The sequence below is a fragment of the Poecilia formosa genome, unplaced genomic scaffold, assembly GCF_000485575.1.
Source record: "Poecilia formosa unplaced genomic scaffold, Poecilia_formosa-5.1.2 Scaffold9, whole genome shotgun sequence".
In the NCBI taxonomy this organism is placed as follows: Eukaryota; Metazoa; Chordata; class Actinopteri; order Cyprinodontiformes; family Poeciliidae; genus Poecilia; species Poecilia formosa.
The window spans coordinates 789,124-806,456 of NW_006799948.1; the positions used below are offsets into that span (position 1 = coordinate 789,124).

Below are 17,333 nucleotides of genomic sequence, written 5' to 3' on the forward strand. Positions count from 1 at the left end.
TATATATATATATATATATATATATATAGCTGACTGTATAGCTCAGTGGGTAAGACACCAGTCTACCACCCGGGAGACCTGGGTTAGAATCCAGGCTGGGGCAAGTTACAACAGTGCAATTGAGCTATGCAGTGTGGGTCCCTAGGCAAGACCCTTGGAGCTATATAGCCTACCTCATACCATGAGAGACATTGATATGCATAACATGCCGGCTCAGACGTCACCCGGCCAAACAAGGTCTGCGTCAGATTCTTGACAGATGCAGACTGCTTACTGTAACTTGGCAGGCGGTTTTATTAATATACAGTACATGTATGTGTTTGTTTATGGTTATTTGGCATACAAATGAGTGATACAGTTTATAACTCTTTTGTGTTAACTTAGATGTTTGAAAAAAAAACCTAACTAATTATTTACTTTAAAAAAATAGAAAAAATACACTATTTTCTTTATATTGTGTTAAAGATATAAGAGCCTCTGGAACTGTGCTTAGAGTGAGTTAGCAGAATTTAGCTGTATTTGGAACACAGTGAATTGCTTCCATGACAAATTCCCAGAATTTAAATTCAAACTTGAGGCTGCCAAACCTGTTTTATTCACATTGTGCTCGATGTCGCTAATTTGCATCATACCTACATTTACACTTATTGTGTATGCAGTTCATTAGAGACTGTTATTCTGATAACAGTCTCTAATGACTTAGCATCATATTGACAGAAACAAAACACTTTTTTTCTTTACATAACTTGATTTAAATTCAGGCAGTAAGGGGTTTTAATCCACGTAAATGTGGAACTTGCTTCACTGTGGACATTCGTACTGGAGTTTGAGTTAGCAGTAGGATTCTTCCTGATCATTATTACTATTATTTTATTCATTTGAGTGGCCGGTCTGGGTCATATGGTTGAAACTTTGACACAACTAGTGTTCCAGTGTGACAGCCATGACCTCTGGTGAACTGAAAATGCCATTTCCAATAAGGTTGATGGCATGTTAACTTCTACATGCTGGAGCATTAGACATCCCACTCAAACAAAACCCTCATATTCAGTCTATTATGAAAGTCATACACCGATATGACTTTGCCACTCCAAACAGAAAAAGAGAAATTCTTGTCTTTTCACCCCTGGGATTAATCAAAACACTACAAAAAAGCTGTCAGGCATTCCCATTCAACACACAAGATCAAGAAGAATGTGTTTGCCACGGCATCCCTCGATCAAATCACAAAACATTTCTTTCATCCCTCAAAGCCCATCCTTCACATGGGAGCAATAGCCTCGGCGCATTAACATCGGCGAGCGGACGGAACCCTCCGCCCCCCACATACCTCCTTTCTTCTTCTTTATCGCTCCGTCTGAGCAAATTGTATCATCCGTCTGTGTCCCGCCCTCCCCTCTGAGACGAACTATATTACAAGGCTTTGTAAACAATCGGTGGATGTGCGCTGTTGCCTGGCAACCGGTGGACCGGTGCGCTCGAGCGGGGTGTGTCTGCGCGCGTGTGCTGGAAATGTGACACCGTGCGTTATGACGTGCGGATGTGTAGATTCCAGACCTGAGGCGGGTTTGCTCGACGGCTGAACGGATAGGAAGGTATTCAGAGGATAATAGCATGCAGAAGTTGAGCTTTTATTACCCGAGGTGAAGCTCGGGATCTGTCATTCCTCCACGTTTCTCGGAGAATGTCTGTCTATTGATCGTCCGTCTCTCTGGGCGTGTATTTATCTTCATCTCCTGCTGTCAACTCACTGAACAGCGGGCAGGACAAACTAAATCTGACACTGGCCCCATCCGCCTACCTGTCTCTCTCACTTCCGCATCTGCCAATCTCCTAGTCAGCCTGAAAAGGTCCACCTGCTGGGGACGCTGCAGCAACACGGGCCCGTCTTCTTTAAGCAAATCTGAACACTGCAGAGGTTACATAATGTTTATGCTGCTCATTAAGATGCAGTTCAGCTCTATAAATTGAAAACAGATTCCCTTTTTGGTTTTGTGGACATCGTCAGTGAATTACCTGAGTTATCGCTACTTGCTTCAAAAGTACTCTTTAAGAGACATTAAAAGACATTGATGTTGATCTGACAGCAACAGAAAAAATGAGGACACCCCATTGAAATGTTCGCATACCAATATCTAACCTTTTTTTAATCATCTTTAAACAAAAGATATTGAAAATGTAATTTTAGTTGCGTAAAAAGTCAGGACACCCTACTGCCTTTTAAAGCCTTAAAAGCCTTAAAGCCTTAAAGTTGGTAAAGCCTGTTCTGCGTTGTCAAATCTCCCTCTCTTTGGTTCGCTTCCAGCCACGTTGGGTGTGTCTCCGTTGGCAGTGTTTTCCCTCAGTATGTGAGCGTGAGTGCAGGCAGGAATCTGGGCAGGCCGTTAGCATGCAGGAGTTGTTGTCGACGCTCTGATGATGACCGTTTTGCCCTTTGGTAAAACGGTCATTTTTTCTGAAATCTCTTGGTATATTTGCTCGTTGCTGGTTGCCATGTTCAGTTGACGCTGGATGCACACTTCCGCTACAATTGATACAAAGTTTTTTTTTTTACCTCAAGGTTTGACCATGGAATTATCGAAAGGCAAAACAAATCTCACTGTGGCTGATTGGGGAAGAAGCCACATCGGTGGAGAAGAGGTTTAAGATACTTCTTGTAGCCAAGTGACGATCTTTCACAGTCTGAGGGAAGTTGGACCCACTCCGTAATTCCAACTGAAGATATTTGAGAAGCTTAACACCGTTCCATTGTTTTCTCTGTAAAACTTCACTCTGAGCTTCATGTTGCTTCTTACAGTCAACGAAAGAGTTGGACAGAAGTCACACAAGAAGAATAAAGAAGCAGAAGCAAAGCTGACTGTATGTGGAAGCTAATCAACAATTTTTTTCCAAAGCAACATTTATTGGTGACGTCACCACTCTTAAATGCTACTGTAATATTACGAACCTTTTTGCTGGGGTTCATTGGCATATTGCTTAAATCAAGTCCGTTAGAAATAAAAAAAAATACAGTCGGTGTGTTTTCACCTTTAGTATGAGAACATTGAAAATCTTACAACAATGTGCAAAATGCTGTTCTATGCAGTAATGCAACATCAGGAGCCTTTTGTGGTACATTACAATATCATATAGCCCTGATGGGAAGAATTTGCAGCATTACATAAATAGAAATCACTCAGCATAAACAAAATTAGCATAAACCACTGTGATTTATGTAGTTTTTTTTAGTTATCAGATGTCAGTTTAAGTAAGCTCACTTTGATCTTGGTCTCCAAATTTTAGCTTCCCAAACTGAAACAGCTCTGCCTACTGTAAGCACACAGTAGTCCTCAAGTTAGAAGTCATTCCAATAATCTCGTTTGCCGAGTGTTTTGATTAATTAGATCCGCTGCAGATTTGCAGGTGTCTTCATAATATGATAAAGTGATGGTGTTATAGGTCAAACAAATACAAACAGTAGTTATTAAACTTAAATGTTACACTGTCAAAACAAGTGAAGCATAATTACCTGAAAAATAAGAACAGATATTAGCTGTGCTGCTCCAGCTAATATTTTTTATCAGTAGCGCTAATGAGTTTTGCACTTAAACATAAAGCGGACTGCATCCCATATCTTCCTCCTGTGGACTCCCCCACAGGTATTTGGATAATAGCTTTGACACATTGCCTTTTTAAATTATATATAACACTTTTTTTTTTTTACTGGTGATGAAACATGAAGGGCAATTAGGGAGGGATTCTGGATTTCATCCCCGTGAAATGTGGGACCGGATGATCAAGAGATGGAAACATCCAATTAGTGGACGACTTGTTCGGCTACACTGCTCTCCCAGCGCATGCAAATATCCTCTTTACTTACTCCTACAAACAATGGTTAATTACATAATGCTTTTTGAAAAATAAATGGAAAACCAAACTGAAGCATTTGAGATGATGTAAGATATAAAGTTTGATTTTTTTTTTTTTTCCTCCCTTGAGTCGAGAAGCAGAAGCAGCATAATGCAGTTGTCGCATCTGCGGCTCCTTATAGATCAGCGGTGTTCAGTGTTGGTGTTAAGGGGCTGCATGGTTTAAAGGTTTTGCATGAATCAAATGAATGATTCATTCCCAGACCAATGCATAACTTAAAACATGACACAGCAGAGATACGTCTAAAACGCGCAACATACCCATCCTGGAGGGTTGGAGTTGGTAGACCTGTCATGTTGCTCGATTTTGTTTTTTGCTGGAATGCTTTTTTTTTTTTTTTCATGGTTGTTCAGTTTGCGAGCAAATAGACCCGCATTTCCAGAAGAAGAAAGTTGACGTCACACAGCGTAGCACCGTTTGCAGCACTAGTAGTGGACGCCGTCGTCCATGGATCAGTTTTATAGTTATTCAGTAATCAGGCCGGGGGCATCGTCACAAGATCAAAGCAAGATGAAGGAAGCTTTATGAAAATCGAGACTTAGAATTGGGATATTAGTGTTTTATGATCTGGGACTTAAGATTAGACTAATCTTGAGGCTTGGAATTAAGAATTTGAGATGGGAGACTCGACTAGGATTGAGGGTTTGAGACTTCAATCGGACCTAACTCGTGAATCTCAAGACTTGACTCGGACTCTAAGTTTGGCACTCAAGATTTGACTTGAATGAAAAGAGGTAGAAGTTTGAAAAAAATATATATATATTGTTTTAAGCATGACTCTAAAATTGGTGATATCGGTGAAATCCAGCAGGATACTTTTGTTACACGAACAACTTTGTATCGTTTTCTTTAATTAAAGAACATAAAAAACTTTGATAAATTTTATTTTCCTTTTAATATGACAGCAATGAGGTGAGCGCCATCTGGACTTTTGCAGTTTGAGACGCTACATAAGCTTTACTGCGAAGTGAGACTGAGTCAAAAAGCAAACAAACACAAGGGTCATAAACGTCAAGACGTGTATAATAATAAGAAAATGTGTGAAGAAATAACCCTCATTTTCTTGATTTCCTGCCTCAGTAAACACATTCCTAATGGGTTTGTGGTCTCAGTCATTACTTCTTGTTTTTCTTTTTTTTCCTCCCCAACTTGACACGATGTTCATTTGCTAAATTACGGTCCTGTTTGGAGAAAAATAAAGGTTGGAGTGGTTTATGGTGGGAAATTATTAAGATTGGCAGATTGTACCACCGGGCTTGTGTCGCTCATGCAAAGTCGCCATCCAAGGCTTGTTAGTCAGTCAGATATAAACGAGGTCTGAGGTGGCAGTAAATCACCACGGCCTGGAGACGAGCTTCCCTAGCTGCTTTAGCCGATTAAACCACCAGGTCTGGCATCGAGAAAGAAAAGAAAAGGGCTGTAAAGGAGCGTGGCAGACCGTCAAAAGAAATGCAAACGACTCTAGAAAGGCACATATTGTCTGTCGCTGTGCTATTCCACTCTGGTCTCTCATATCAGGGACTTGACAGAAGTAGATTGGATGAGTTCACAGATTTTTTTTCTCTCTCTCTCTTCCTTTTCAGTCAAATATGCTCTAAAATAGCCTGCAACTCAAGTCCCTCAGTTAGAGCTGAAGTAGAAATGTACTGCAAATGAGTCCAAGGAGCTGGCATGAAGGGCAAATTGTGATGGAGAGGTTGGAAAGTACAGAGGCACAGTATAGTGGTCAGCTATCATCTCATATTGGCCCGTCTACTTCCACTTTACATTACTGGTATTATCTCCACCCTTACAAATTTCTTGTGTTTCTGGCGACACTGGTCAGCAGTGGTTTTGATCGTCCACGGATGCCATATTCGTCTGGTCTCTTTCTTGTTGTTGAATCATAAAAACAGATTTTAGCTGTGACAGGTGAGGCCTGTGTGGCTCTAGATTTTGTTCTGGGTTTTGAGCAAAGGAGTTGGCAATGAACTCTTGGAGGTATTTGTGTTTCCTATTTGTGGATAATGAGTTGAAATATGGTTTGATGGAGCCCCAAAGTCTTAGAAATTACTTCCTAAGATGAGAGAATGACTTTATTTGTCATCTGTCCTCGATTTATTTTTCTTTTTTGTAAATTGGAGCATGATGTGTGGGGGCCGTTGAGAGCTTTTTGTCTACTTTGTGTTGTCGGCTGCTTTTTTATTCGTAATGAATGGAAGCATCATGAGAACTGCTTTTTTGTATTTCATCCTGTCATCCTTGTGTGATGTTAATTTCTAGGGTCTTAACAATACGCAGGAACGGCTCTTCAGACCTCGGGTGCCGAGGAAATTCCGACTGAATTCAAACCACGGCGCTCAGATTTCAGCATTAAAAAGCAGCTCACACGCTCAGAGGTGCTGTTTGGACGATCTGACGTGCTGCTTCATTCCCACACTCGCATACGGAACACACTCGGCCCTGGCCGTGCATGCTCAGATGCAAATTAGCTCTCCCATCAGCGGCGGTGTGCCAGCTAATGACATGCATTTATGCAAACAAACTTAGATGAAGTTCATCTTGGTGGAGCAGTGAAAATCCACTGACACAAACACACACAGCACCGAGGGTAATAACATCTCGGATGAGCCCACACAGCAAATGAGTGGAACCAGTTTAGCGGCTTTCGCTAACATGGGATGACAAGTGGGTAAAATGACTTCCTGTCTCCATTAGTACAGGCTCCATTTTCAATGACTCTGCTTGGGCACAGATGCGTTTACAGCCATCCGTGGTTGATTTTTCTTTCACATCCACCTGTTGAAGCTGCGGGGTCTTGCAAAGGTATCCGCACCTTTAATCGGATGACATCCACAAACACAATGTATAATATTTGGATTTTACATGGTGGAGGGTGGAGTGGTCCAGGACCCATAAAAATACATGTTTTTTTTCATTAATTAATCTTTTGCAAATACTACAGGGTTTATCTGTTCATTGTCTATACCTGCTCATCCACCCATTAGGAAAAGCATTAACTTACTGCCGCTGATAAATCTGCAGTCGAATAATCCTGCATGTGAACAGGAGGCACATTCAAATTCAGTCAATCAATCAAATTTAATTTGTATAGCACATTCCAGCAGCAAGGCATTTCAAGGAGCTTTACATAATTAAACAAAATAAAAACAGCATGTGACATTGAATAAACAGTAAGAAAGAGAAAAGAAAAGAATAGAAAAAGATAAAAACATACCGGACTCCACCGTCCGTTTAACACGGGTATTATCCAGGCCCCGTCGCCTAACAGGACAAGGTCTCCAACCTTGCAGCGCCAGGCTCCGTCCACCTATCACGCGAATTTTTGCGCGATCTCTTCATTTCGGTGTTATAGTTGGCGAACAGAACATAAAGCGTCAACGTCGATACATGTTTTCTACTCCCTGCTCTACAGAAATCCCAGTTTATGCCTGCAGGAGTTGAGCACCAAAGTATTGGACAAGTAAACGTGATGCAATATGAAAAGTCTTGAAAACTGCCAAATATGCAGACCTAAACATGGCTACGGACAAGCCGGCAGGTTGATCTGAACTCACATGTCAGGTCCTCTCACTCTCTGGACCCCAGATGCCATATAAATAACTTTCCTGCCCTCACATGCCAGCACGCATTTAATATTCATAAACCGTCTTATTGGCCTGAGGGAGAAGCAACAGATTGGTAAATAATACATCAGTCAGGAAGAAGAAGGAGCTTATCATTCTACCTGCATGTGTTTATATCCCAGAGTTCCTTCCTGCCTAATTGTCCCCCCGACAAATAAAGGGATGGGCAGCTGCATTGAGATAAATATAGGCTATCATTTTGCACTGTATCTCTATCTCGGTTGCTCATAAATGTTGATGTCATCCAGCAGTAGGAAGACGTAGATATCATCGATTCAAACTAGCCACAAGATCATTTAGATTCAATTATCCTCATAATCATGCAAGTAAAGGTCGTGGTGAGCTGGTGGGCACTGCAGTGTATGATTATGAAACAGAAAGAAAAAGTGGGCTCCAATCCCGATTACTGCCGTTTTTAAATTCTGGATGTTGTCCTGCTGACTGACAATAGCAACATTTTACATCACATTGATGCAGAAACGTAGAATATCCCGGAAAATAAGCTTTCAAGCACCAATATGTGCGGTCAAAGCATATGTTCTGTGACCAAACCAACAAGCAGAGTGGGCGCCAATCTGTTGGAGGTGTAAAGAGAGATATCAAACAGAACAGCACATGTAGAACTGTGGAATATCAACATATTCAGTTTAAGCATCATTAATTCATAGTCAGCAGACTAATCTACACACTAAAAGATTGGCCCTTCTGTCAAGCTCCACATTGGTGGCCACCAATGCTGGTGGAACACGTCTAGGTGGTCCTGGTTTGCACTGGGATTCTGAGCGCTGGAATAAAGGTTTGGGGGGGTGCAGTTGTCGAAGTAGTTGCCTGACTGGTGGTGTCTTTCTATCACTGACCTGATGGAGTTTCTCTTTTGTTGAGAGACTCCATTGAACCCTATTGGACGAACATAAAAGGAACTCTGTAGTCAGTTTGCCTTGATGGTGTTCAAAAAGTTTCCCCCAGGTGTGTTGAGGTTTGATGTCTTGTATTGGAGAGTTTAGTGGTTTCTGGTCTCTTGGTTGCCAGATATAGTGAGCTTAACGATAATTTCTTGGACTGTTTGTGGGTGTCGTTGGTTGAATCAGCCAGTTCAATCACGTTTGCCTGCGATCACCATGTCGTTTCTTTGTTGATGTCATCTGTCCCTTTAAACCGTCCATTTAAATCTGTCCCCAAACTGTAAACGAGATTCATTTTCTCTTCTACTACTTTCCGTATGCTCTTCCAAATGGACCGGAATGGTGTAAATTCCTTCCTAGCAGAGCGTTTTCAACCATTTTCCTTTGAAATCACTTTGTTTTGAACTTTTTTAAAACGTGCTTCTTTTATCTACAGACGAAGGGAGATGCCATGTGCAATCAGAGAACATAACCAGAGAGTCCTGTGTGGCTTGTGTAAATGTCACATCCATTTATGAGACTTTATTGAGTATAAGAATGTGTGCATGCACTCTACGGACCTCTCATCTGCAAATTAATCACACCTCACGCTGTGGTGCATGTTGTGTGTGACTCGGCGTCTTTCGCTTTGCATTTGATTAATGGGGGGGAATTTGAACGAGTCTCATTAATGAGGCCACGCTGAGAATCCAGTTGAAGCAATAGCAAGAGATGTTTTTATTGAGGCGCCTATGAACAACTTTAGAACAGGCAAACAGAAGCGTGAGGTGACAAAAAGCAGCTTTTTATTTATTTTTTTTGTCCTCTTTGTGTTCCGAACAGAGCGCCAGCTCCCTGTGGGCCGCCCGACAGAGTGACCATGTAAAACAGGCTTGGCGTGACATTTCCAACATGACATTTGTCTGGTGACCATCTGTGAAGGCCAACTGGCCTGCATCAACAACGAAACTGACCAGTGGAACCAACTACACACACCGTAACGCCTCTGTTACCCCACAAACGGCACCGAGAACGCTTACCGTACCCCCAGGGAAATCTGGCACGAAACTACTCACCCTTTAAATTCTGATTTAACTTCAGTGTTTTGTGGATTTTAAATAGAACTTTTTTTTACATATTGTGCCTATTTTTACACAAGCTTTTACATTTCTGGTCTTATTTTTTTATTGAATTAACAATCATGTCTAATTTGCCATGACTGTACCGATTGGATTTCACGTTTTTGAGACTTTTTGACTGAAAATTTTTTTTTTGGTTTAAATGTGAGGAAATGTACACCTTGACTTCATTTAAAGACACTTTTTAAAGAGTTGGAGTTAAACTAAAGACTTTCAGTGGGTTTTTCAGAGGCAACTTTTTGATATTTCGGAAGACAGATCTGCAGCATTTTCCCTCAAGGTGAGCCCTGAGTGACTGCTCTATGTGCACTCCTTTATGATGCCCATTTAGGAACTTTTCTGGCATATTTACTAATGTTTTGAGGACAGATTGAGCTTATGGGGACCAAAGCTTGGTCATGTTAGGATTATGAATATACTGGTAATGGTTAGGGTCAGGAATAAGTATAGGTCAAAATTGAACAGAAGTCAATCCAAAGTCCTAATATGGGTATAAATACATAATTGAGTGTGAGACAAAGTTCACACACACGAGCAATTTTTGCCATCTTTGTGAAAACCCACATTGATAATCGTGTTAAAATGATTTATTTTAACACAAAATCATTTTAGTGTTGATTAAATTGGAAACTTAGGATTTCAGGGATTTTACCCGTTGAAATGTGATTTTTTTTTTTTTTTTTTTTTTTTGCATTTCCTGGAATATCCAAAGCTCTGAGCTGCTCAGAAACCAGTGTGATGTGTTACTGCTTTTCCACATTCACCCAGAGAAAAGCCAGCGATGGTGGCTTTGACAAATAATAACGATGCCTAGCTTCTGCCTTACTCTGCCTGGAGAGCCGAATGGAGTGGCTCTTGGGAGACGGACCGTCCAGGACTGCCAATAAGGATTATCTCCCACACCTGGCCAGGATGTACCTTCCACAACCCTGTAATGGATTCATGGTCTAACAATGTCTTTGAAAATGTTTTTTTTTTTTTGCACTAATGTAGGGTCAGGAGGAATGAAGCAGAGGTAAAACCAAAGCGGATTTTTGTTTTGTGTTGATGAACGGTGGCTTCAGACCGCGGCGGTTCAGAGTCAGAACAGCCAGTCTCATCCATTTGGGCTGAATGATTTCTGTTCCAGCATTAACATGATGCAGCTCAGTGTTCATATGCATTCATTTGCAAAATAGGCCACTTCCCTGGAGAATCTCCGTCTCTTTATGTCTCACACGCATGCTCCCTGTTTCTTTCGCTCTCTCTCTCGTCTCCACACCTTTTCTCCTGGCTGTCCGTTTGTTCCCGCTTTCCCACCTACGTTGATCCTTTTTGTCTTCTCTCCCTCCGTTTGTTCTTCCTCTCACCTTTCCGTCTTTCTCTCACTTCCAGTTCTCTGCTTATGACTCCTTGTGTTTTCTCTGCTCTCTCTTACTCACTGACTCCATCACACTGCTGCTTAAAAAACAAAAGGTCATGAGTTTTCCGATACGAGTAAGTCGTACAACTTGTGCTACGTGCTAATAAGCTAATACGGAACATTTTTCAAATGTTTAAGGTCAAGAATTAAGACTACAATATATTTAAAAAAAACAACAACTCTATCATAGACCAACTCTCAATCATATTTTCTGTTATTAAAAATCGTTACGTTGAAGTTCCGTGCTAAACTTTTTCTGATTAAACCGTCAAGTAATTTGTAGTTTCCTGTCTGAATAACCCGAAGCCGCCCAGCACGGCCCATTATACCGCATGTTGCGTTCCTCCCAAGAGTCCCCGGTCCCCCGGAACAATCCTGAAATGTGCCAGAAAATGTCAGCCATGACTCAGCTTCATGCTTTCACCGCTCATGTAAAATAGGGCAAAAACCAGCGAGGAGCTATCCAAAGGTCAACCCTGTATTAAGTTTTGTTGCTGTTGTCTCATCAGGTGTTTTTCCAGTTCAAGCCACTTAATTAAAAGAAGAAAAAAAATCAAGAAGTAAAAAACAACTTTTAGGCTTCATCTCTCTTCCTGCTTTTACTCCTTCCACCTTTATTTTTTATTTTTTTGGATTCTTGAATGAATAAGATATTTGTTGGATGTGTGTACAAATGTATGTGCTTGGTGTACAAAATAAAGCAACGACATTTGTTTTTGAGAGAAAAAGGTAATATGACTGAACAACAGACTTTCTGTGTACTGAACTCAGAATATTATTTTTTTTGGGGTTATTTCACAAAATTGAAACGGAAACACTTTTTTCACATCACATAAGTCACATGATCAACAACAGGATGTTACTGCTGACAGAAACGGCGAAGAAGAAGACAACAGGAAGTAGTCGAGATGAAGGCGCGGCGTGTTTTTTATCAACAACAAACTTATTCGCACGTGATTCCAAATGCTCTTATTTAACGGAAACACAACAATTGCGAAATTTTGTTTTTTTCGACTTTAGCGGAACATTGACGAAGTTTGTAATGGAAACACAGCTCATGAAATGAACTGCAGTTTTTGTACCCATCTTTTTGGGAGTACAGTTGGTCGTGATTCGCTGACATAAATCTGAGTTGTTGTCATACAATTTGTCCTTTCATCAATGCCATAGAGTCATACTGTTTGTGGTTGTACTACATATGATCTGAAGTCATTTTCAATTCAAAGTAAATGAATTGAAGGCTTTATTTATTGAGGGAAGACCCTGATATAACTGGAAGGACTATATATCCCGTTTGGCCTGGAAACGCCTCTGGACCCCTAAAGACATGTAGTCATCCCATCATGCAATTTCATGTAACAATGCCTTTTTCTTATAAGCTGAACAAATAAAAAAAGAGGTAAAAACAGACTAAAAAAAACCACTGGCTGCCACACAGAGAGCTACCTTAGGCTGCTGTTTTATCAGCCTTTCCTGCTGGTTGTCCTGTCATCCAGTAACACGTGTTCACACCTATAGGTACTTCAGGCTGAGAGGTGTCGCATGCTGTCAGGACTAATGTCCTAAACCTTGAAGGTTTGTGTCACTCAGCACTGCAAAAGGATCTTGAGAAAAGAGAAAAATGTAACTGTTTTCTTTATTGCCATGCAACACCCAGAGGTACTTTTATGTATTTCACCCTCTAAATTTAAACTGTAGCATTAGATGAACTAGAACCTCTGATTCTATTTAGCATTTCAAGATGTTTGCACCAATAAAGCAGATTTATCAACTGGTGACCAAAAAGTTTCCTAATATTTAGACCTACTTAACATGATTTGTTTTATTAATTACACCGCACATGCTACGATAAGACAGTGTGACAGCAGCTTTAAGTTTGTGAAAGTTAGTTTGTTTCCCCCACATTTTTACATTTATTTCCTTGAACTAAATCGCATGTGAAACTTGCTTGATTCTCCAACCTGGAAAAATGCAAATAGTGTCACAAGGTGTGATTTTTTTTTTAACAACAAGAAAGAAGATGCAGAGCGTAGCCTCACTGCCTAACAGGAGCGAAGGAGGCGCAGACAGCCAATTACATTAATAATAGATTAACAAGTCGACTCCTTCAGCCCGGCACGTATCAGACGTGCATTTCTTCCCAGCTGTTCCCGGCAAAGTGGTGAGGGAAAGTTTCAGAGGGAATTTTGTAAATCTTAACATTGTGCGCGTGTGTGTGTGTGTGTTTGCGGTGTAATCAGTGCGATGCTGGGGTGGAGATGGAGCGCAGCAGGTTGTGAAGGACCGCTGCGCCCAGAAATAGAGCTTTTTTCTCCTGCTGCTGCTCCAAATCCCACCCCCATGTCTGCTGTACACATCTCTCCGATGAACGCGTTCACTGGCATGCAAGTAAAATATAAGTTTGTGGAGAAACAAATACATCCCTTCCTAATTTCTCTTATAGCAGTCTGTAAATGACTTTCTTCTCGCCACACTTCTGTTTGCTCTTTTTTGTTGTTTCGTTTCATCTGGTTGAATCCCATGGCAGAAAAAAAATGCACAATGCTGTTATGCAAATCTGTCAATTAAACATCCTGTTTTGGGAAGGAGAGAGAGAGAGAGAGCGAGAGGACGAGTGAAAAGAGAGAGGACAAAAGAGCGATAGGGATTCTTTTGAAGGGATGAAAAGCAGAATCCAGAGCCGCCTGTAAAGACGCAGAGAGGCAGACGATGCAGGAGACGTTTTAAGTTTGGCTTTTTCTTTAATGAGTATCTCCCTCTCGCGGTGCCGCCTCTATTATGTTCCCATCTTTTCCTCATACAGGGAGTAAAAAATGGCTCATTTTTACCCCATGGTGAAGATTACAATGCCAACCAACTGCACCACTAACAGGTTGAAGCTTTTCAATCTGACTCAGATTATGTATTCTTCAAAAAGCGCTCACCTGGCGACTGCTATATATGCTTAAATGTAAAAAAAGAAAAAAAGAAAAAAAAAAGTGTTTTTGTAATATAAAATCGGGCAAAAGGTGTCATAATGTGAAAAAACCGGTTGATTTTGTTTTGTTAAGAATCTCTTTTTTTGATACGACCAAAATTTGAAGTGCTTATTCCCACAGCATTACAGATCCTCCACCGTGTTTTATGACTATGAGGCGCTTTTTCACATAAACCCATAAAATCCAAAGTTCCTTCACACTCCGATCAAGCTAAACAATACACACATTTACAATAATTTGATTGTATTTGCATCCTATGAAGATTTTTTTTCCCCAATCTAATCAGCATGGGCATTTTTAAAATGCCAATAATAGAACAATAAATAAAAAAAGGTAAAAATCAGAAAAATAAGAGCACTATTTTTCATAATGTGAAACTGTCCTACATAACAAGAGAAATGTTTTAATACAAATACCTGAGCTATAGATCAGTTCAGTAGAGTTTGGGGAATAAAACAGAATCTCATTATTTCATAAACATAGTTACATCACAGAGTAAGTTAAAAATAAGCCTAGATAGGCGACACCTTTCTATATAGCTGGTACCCATATGTACCGACCTGCATAGAAAGCTTTTAGAAGCATTGTTCACCTTTAAATGTTTTAAAGAGTAAAGACTAAAAATAAAACCAGAGATGCCCCAAAAGTTGAATTTTACTATTTTCCACTCAGAAACAAACTTCCATACCAACTGCATGCTGTTGCTGGCATTAAACGTAACAAAACGTAACAAATAAGGCCAGAAAAAGATCACGAAACACCAGATTAGCCAGTTTCCAGCTTTAACTTCACACTAAATGTGAGCAATTCCAACTTTACATGTGATTCTTTGACTCGGTCTCATGAGATCAGAACTGAAGCATAAAACAGACCCATTTGCAGACGTAGGTCTTGTTGACCCGAGCTGCCATGAGAGGCCTGCTGATGATGATTGGAGGCAATCTGCCTACACGGGGCAACACGGGGCACCGAGTCCCTGGTATAATTATGACACAGTATGAGAGAGGAAGAGCCGCGGAGATTGACTGGGGGCAGAACTATTTATAGCTGCCTGGTAAACTGTCTGTACACGAGTGGATGGCGCTGAAGCAGGGAGGCTGATTGCTGGATGGGTGGTTGAAGAGGAGAGGTCGCAGTCGGTTTATTTACTTGGCCTCGCCGGTGCAGAGGGGGGCTGTGGAGGTTAACTGTTGAGTTACAAGACTGCTCACAATGAAAACTAACTTGTAGGGGCTTTTATGTAGCTTTTTGTAGAATAATAATGTTAAGGGAGAAGTGATTAATCGAATTGATCGCGATGAATTGATTATTCAAATAATCGTCAACTAATTCAGTAATCGATTAATTGCTATCTTGCTCAAACAGCAAACTCGCATTTTAGACAATAAAATATAAGTTATTAAACATATATATGATTATTTATTTGCATCTCTTAATGTATTTCTAAAACGATATATGAAAAGGCTTCAATGAAAAATTTGCTGAATGTGCCCATTTTTAAATCTGATTATTTGATTAATCGTCAGAACACTCGATTAGTTGTCAGAATAATTGATTAATCGTCAGAATTACTTGTTAGTTGCAGCCCTAAATGATGTAATTACAACCAAAGGTGGTCCAGCAAAGTGTTCATACACATTTAGATGCTTTTCAGCTTTTTGTTGGTAAGGAATTAAAACAATCGTGGCTTTGACAGCACTTGTGAAGTGTGTCATGAAAATCTCAGCAAAAGAAAGGTTACAGTCTTTTTTTTTTTTTTTACCGTTTCTTCAGGTACTACAGCGCCACCATCTTGCAGATGTCAGGGGTGCGTGATGACAGGCTGGCAATCTGGTTGGCAGGGCTCACCACCCTCACCAACTTCCTGTTCACCCTTCTGGGGGTGTGGCTTGTGGAGAGGGTGGGCCGCAGGAAGCTGACTTTGGGCAGCATTATAGGTGAGACACAAAGAGCTGCAGGGAGACCAGCGGTCCCCAGCAGGCGAAGAAACTAATCCTCATTTCGTTTTTTCAACAGGTACATGTTTGAGTTTAAGTCTGCTGGCCGTAGGTTTTCTCATGTCTGCTCAGCACAGTCCCCCGGTTACTGTCCACCCTCTGGACCCGGTCATGGCTAACTCCACCTGCTCCAAGTACCAGTGAGTAAAAACACAAATCCAGGTCGGATCTGGGTTTCCAACTCACTTCTCCAGTGATCTGGGAGCAGCTTTCAGATCCACATGTCATATATTACAATATGCTGATAATATTTAAGTTGATTTCTGCTTAAAGCTACTTTTCTAACTGCACTGTAGTCTTGAATCCTTTGTGTATGTTAGAAAGCATTAAGTTGGTAAAACAAACGTAACATAAACTGCAGTGTTGACATTCAGCAAATTACAGACTCGGATGTTTCATTTCTTAATTAAAACCCGTGGCGCCTGAGATAACCTTTATCCATTTATAGTATTTGCTAATAAGCGAATGGCTGACCTTCTGGCTGTTTTTGCACGTGTGTCGCCCTCTCGTGATGATTTATTTATTTTGGTCGTGTGAAATAATCATGAGAAGTCAGTTTCTTACGGGAAGTAGATATTGATTATGGCTTTTAAAACCACATTTAGTTTTTTATTTACATGCTCAGGCTTATGATTGTTTAACATGAGAATCTGAAAAGAGCTTTCAGAAAGAAGATTGCCTAAAAAGTTTATGAGTCTGAAAATGTCTCAAAATAATTTGAAATTCCAATTTGCGGAGGAACTTGTTTGGACTTTTATAACCGTTAGGGGTCGAGGCTTTTGAACTTTTTTTCACTCTTATTTAATGACAGAAAGACGGTTTGGTGTTTAGCTGGAATTAAATCATCTTCTTTCTGGAGGTGAATACAAAAATTGATGTAAACATTACTTTTGAAAGAATCAAATATTTATTTTTTTATTTATTTTTTACAAGACGGTACAACATCAAAAAAATCTACCGCAGCATTTAGAACCACACTAGGTTTAGTAGGTTTGCATTTTTATAATTTTCACAATTGTGTTTATTTTCTCTATTTTTTAGGGTCCGGGGAGGCTTTTTTCTTTTTATATGAAGCCAAAATGTATCATTTATTAAATGAAGTTGAGTGTTTAGGAGGTTAGTAACTGTCTTAACATCTGAAGTCATGCTCTGGTTGTTGGGTTCACTTCATGGTTTTATACGGCTAATTATTTCTACTGATGACAGAATGCAAGAGGGGGGGTTTTTCATGCTTTGTCACGTTTCCACTACAAATTTCAATATGTTATGCAGGCACTGCACTAGTCTAACCCCAATTACCAAAATTGAAATGTTTGGGATACTTTCAAAAAGGTGTGTGTGTGTGTGCGTGCGTGCGTGCGTGTGTGTGCGTGTGTGTGGCAGAAATGCAAAACTGAGCTT

The 17,333-nt window shown here is 40.4% G+C and overlaps 1 protein-coding gene across 1 annotated transcript in view; it reads left to right on the top strand.

Annotated features, from left to right (window-relative positions):
• Positions 1-17,333, top strand: part of slc2a13a (solute carrier family 2 member 13a) — a 63,903-nt gene that overhangs the window by 40,489 nt on the left and 6,081 nt on the right. Inside the window, exons 5-6 of the mRNA XM_007577731.2 lie at positions 15,709-15,872; positions 15,952-16,072. Coding sequence (XP_007577793.1) covers positions 15,709-15,872; positions 15,952-16,072 — 285 coding nt within the window. The remainder of the gene's footprint in view (positions 1-15,708; positions 15,873-15,951; positions 16,073-17,333) is intronic.